The sequence below is a fragment of the Mandrillus leucophaeus genome, unplaced genomic scaffold (assembly GCF_000951045.1).
Source record: "Mandrillus leucophaeus isolate KB7577 unplaced genomic scaffold, Mleu.le_1.0 Scaffold137, whole genome shotgun sequence".
NCBI classification, from domain to species: Eukaryota; Metazoa; Chordata; class Mammalia; order Primates; family Cercopithecidae; genus Mandrillus; species Mandrillus leucophaeus.
Genome location: NW_012101332.1, coordinates 2,495,307 through 2,499,519, shown reverse-complemented (window position 1 = coordinate 2,499,519; position 4,213 = coordinate 2,495,307). Strand labels below are relative to the sequence as shown.

Here is a 4,213-nt window from a genome sequence, read left to right as displayed (position 1 = left end):
CACCCTCAAGCTCAGCCCCAAGCTCGGGCCAGGGAGTGAAGCCCTTGTCCCCAAGCAACAGAGTGAGGGTTTGTCTCTAACCCTGTGGGCTCCAGTGAAAGGAAAATGGCCTGGAGGTGCCCACAGGAGAGCACCCGAGTTCTGAGACAGATCTATGGCTCCCAGCCTGAGTTCCCGTGAGTAACACAGGGACGCACAGAGGGGCATGCTGCCTGCCTATAGGGCACTCACCGAATGCGGGTGCACGCTGCGAATCCTGAAGCCGGTCAGGTAACGAGGTGCAGAGGTGTGGGAAACACCTGGAGGGAGGCCTCCCTGGGGGCCAACTAGCCTAACCAGCCGGGACCAGCGACCAGAAGTGCTTCTGACGTTAACGCGACACACGGAAGGTGCGTAGGGTACGTAATGGAAGTGACCGCAGAGGCCTCTGGGTATTGTAGTTTTGGAGCTAGAGAGGCGGGCAAGCAGTTGGCTTTGCCCACACAGGGTGCCTCTGACATCTGCACAGCGCACACAGCCGAGTTTAAGAGCCCACTGTTAAGATGCCCAAGTGACGTTGACAAGTTTCTCCTCTGCGAGCCAATGAGATCTGATGACTGCGAGAGCATCATGGGACCGCCAAAGGATTCTGGAAAATGCGGTCCCGGGTGGCCAGTGTGCGCTGACCTTCACCTGCAGGTGAGCTGAGCTCACCACGCAAGTCTCTGCCCTGGTGCACCCTTCCCCAAGCAGATGCCAGGTTGGGACAGAAGTGGCTCAGGGAGAGGCAATACTCTCTCGGAACTCCCGGTTTGGGGGCGACACTAACCCTGTGTCCCCTAGAGTAGGACAGTGTACCAGGACAGGGAACCCCCAGACTGTTCTCAGGGAGAGCAACATTGTCTCGGGGCAAACTCCTGGAATGAAGATGGGGAGAGTCTGGTCACGTTTCCCCAGGATTTTAGAGGACTTAGGCTGGACTTGGGTGAACAGCAGAAGATCCCCTGGTGATAGTGGTGGTGAGAATTGGAGGCTTGAGCCAAAAATTCCCGAGGTTTTTGTTTTGTTTTGTTTTGTTTTGTTTTGTTTTGTTTTGTTTTTTGAGACAGTCTTGCTCTGTCTCCCAGGCTGTAGTGCAATGGCAAGATCTCGGCTCATTGTAACCGCCTCCCGAGTTCAAGTAATTCTCCTGACTCAGCCTCCCAAGTGGCTGGGATTACAGGCACCCGCCACCATGCCGATTTTTTTTTCTTTCTTTTTTCATATTTTTAGTAGAGACGGTGTTTCGCCACATTGCCCAGCCTGGTCTCGAACTCCTGACCTCAAGTGATCCACCTGCGGCAGCCTCCCAAAGTGATGGGACTACAGGCTTGAGCCCCCACACCCAGTTCATTTTTATCTTTTATCTTACAGGTTTTTATCTTTTTTTTATCTTACAGGTGCGGCTTGAGGGAAACTTCTGGAGGGTGGGGTGGAATTGAAGCAGAGGCACAATTGTAACCTTTCTGCTCAATATGGGTGTTTTCTTTATGCATTAGTTTGTGTTTTTAAAGATATTACATTAAAAATTTGTTTATCTTGATTACTGAGTTTCTTTTGTGGTGCCCCTTTAAATTCTCTATCCACAGTCCTGAGCCTTGATAGAAGTTATGGCCTGGCCTCTGGGCATCAAGCAGCCAGCAAGTCCCTTAGTAGCTTTCTCTGAATTATTGAATTGTGAGTGATCTTTTCCTTTCCTGACTTCCTTAATATCCACAATTTCCTTCTAACCATCCTTCCAAAGCCACACCCACAAGGCACCTCCAAGACCTATCATAAAGCAGATATTCAAAGACTATTTGTAAATCTTCACAACACACCCTTTTCAGAATGTCTTCCAACACCCTTTGCCTGGAGAAGTAAAAAACAAGGTTTGCATGTTGAGTATCAGCCTCTCCCATTGGGTGGGTGTTTAAGAAGGAAGATCAGCCGAGAACCCTATTCCAGCCCAGGTAAATGACCTTGCCAAAGATTTAATATCCACAAATGTAGAATGCTTGTAGCAGTACTCAGTGGGAACCAAAGTCAGGCATGGGGCTGGGCTTTAAGGAGCACAAACGAAAAGGAGGGACTAGAAAACTTCAGAAAGGTGTTGGCGGGGACAGGGGACAGTGAGGATGTGGGATACTGAGATAATCCAAATCCCTATGTGGAGATCTATGTGTGCAAAGGCTGTAAAGAGAGACCCAGGCTGATGGGGTATCTGTAATAAATCAAACATAATATAACAGCAGGTCAAGTGATAAGCGGACCCTGGAAAAACAGAACAAGCGGCAAAAGGAGCAGCATCAAACTCCACAGAAATTCACAAACATCAAGACACTAAGAAAGCTGCATTCATTTAAATCAAGGTGACAGGCTGGGCGCGGTAGCTAATGCCTGTAATCCTAGCACTTTGGGAGGCCAAGGCGACCAGATTATTTGAGGTTCAAGACCAGCCTGGCTAACACGGTGAAAGCTCGTCTCTACTAAAAATACAAAAATTAGCTGGGAGTGGTGGTGGATACCTATAATCCCAGCTACATGGGATTATAGGCAGGGCGTAGGGGCTCATGCCTGTAATTCCGGCAGTTTGGGAGGCTGAGGCAGGAGATTCTTTGAATCCAGGAGTTTGAGACCCACCTGAGCTACACAGCCTGCCTCTGTTTCTACAAAAAACACAAAAATTAGCCAGACATGTTGGTGCACACCTGTGTGGTCTCAGCTACCATACAAGGATGACAAATAAAAAGAATTACCTGGCTGGGTACTGTGACTCACACCTGTAATCCCAGCACTTTGAGAGGCTGAGGTGGCAGACTGCTTGAACCCAGGAGTCTGAGACTGGTTTGGGCAACATAGCAAGACCTTGTCTCTATTATTTAAAAAAATAAATAAAAAAGCAAAGAATTTCCTATGGCAAGTATTTTTTTTAATTAGAAAGGCAGCCAACTTCCATAAGAAGTCTGAAAATAAAAGCCATAAATCCCTTGTAGGGGCCAAGGGCTTTGGTCCTCTCAAGGTTGCTGAAAAATCAATTTGCAAAGGGCAGATTAATTGGAGAAAAGGTATACAAATTTATTTAATATGTATACACAAGTGCTTTCAGATTGAAGACCCAAAAATACAGGAAAAATGGTTCATTTTTATGCTTAGGATTGAAACCACCTTTGCACGAATGATAACAGTGACAAAATTATGACAGTGGAAGACATCTGATCTAACCAATGCCCATCTTGCGTTTTTTTGGTTTTTTTATTTTTCTTTTGATTTTGTTTTCAAGATGATGACTTGCAGATAGGATTGAGAAGCAGCGGGTTAGAATAAGTTGTCACAGAATTGATGATGTGATGTGGCGGATACCCTTTTTCACAAGAGGTATTAGGAGGATTTGGGGAAATGCTTATATGAGTGTAGCCTAATTTTAACTGGCCCAGCCCCATGAAGAAGCCCACCTTCATTTTCTTCAGTGAAATATAAAGGGAAAAAGAAAGATACAGAGACCAAATTTTTTGTTTATTAGAAGTCAGAACCTGGGCAACACGGCAAAACCCCATCTCTACAAAATATACCAAAAACAAAAACAAAAAAAATTAGCCAGGCATGGTGGCATATGCCTATAGTCCCAGCTACTCAGGAGGCTGAGGCAGGAGGATCAGCTGAGCCCGGGAGGTCGAAGCTCCAGCAAGCCATGATTGCACCAGCCTGGGTGACAGAGCAAGATCCTGTCTCAAAGGGGAAAAAAAAAGAGAAGTCAGTATTTGTAGATTTATTATGGGAAAGCACAGTTGCAGTTCTGGGACGACCTCTAGAAATAGTCCATCTCCTCAAAATACACACAAAGTTTCAGAGGAGACCTCGACTCAACAAGGTAACAACAGAGGAAGTGCTTAGTAAGCTGCTCTGACAGGGTCCCAAAAGAACACTCATAAGGGCCGGGCGCAGTGGCTCACACCTGTAATCCCAGCACTTTGGAGGCCAGAGGCCGGTGTATCACCTGAGGTCAGGAGTTCGAGACTAGCCTGACCAACATGGAGAAACCCCGCCTCTATTAAAAATACAAAAATTAGCCCGCATGGGGGCGCACGCCTATAATCCCAGCTACTCGGGAGGCTGAGCCAGGAGAATTGCTTGAACCTGGGAGGAGGAGGTTGCAGTGAGCCGAGATTGCACCATTGCACTCCAGCCTGGGTGACAGAGCGAGACTCCATCTCAA

General features: G+C 47.2%; 1 protein-coding gene across 2 annotated transcripts in view; it reads left to right on the top strand.

The window, feature by feature from the left end:
* LOC105534616 overlaps positions 1-1,559 on the top strand; it is a 10,719-nt gene extending 9,160 nt beyond the window's left edge. Inside the window, exons 2-3 of one of the 2 annotated variants that reach the window (XR_001005304.1) lie at positions 509-678; positions 1,419-1,559. Coding sequence is in view for 1 of the 2 variants with exons in the window: in XM_011973388.1 (XP_011828778.1) it covers positions 406-678; positions 1,419-1,460 (315 nt within the window). In the remaining variant the exon portion in view is untranslated. Of the gene's footprint in view, positions 1-226; positions 679-1,418 lie in introns of those variants that run through there. The other variant, XM_011973388.1, reaches the window with a different exon arrangement.
* Positions 1,560-4,213: the final 2,654 nt, after the last annotated feature.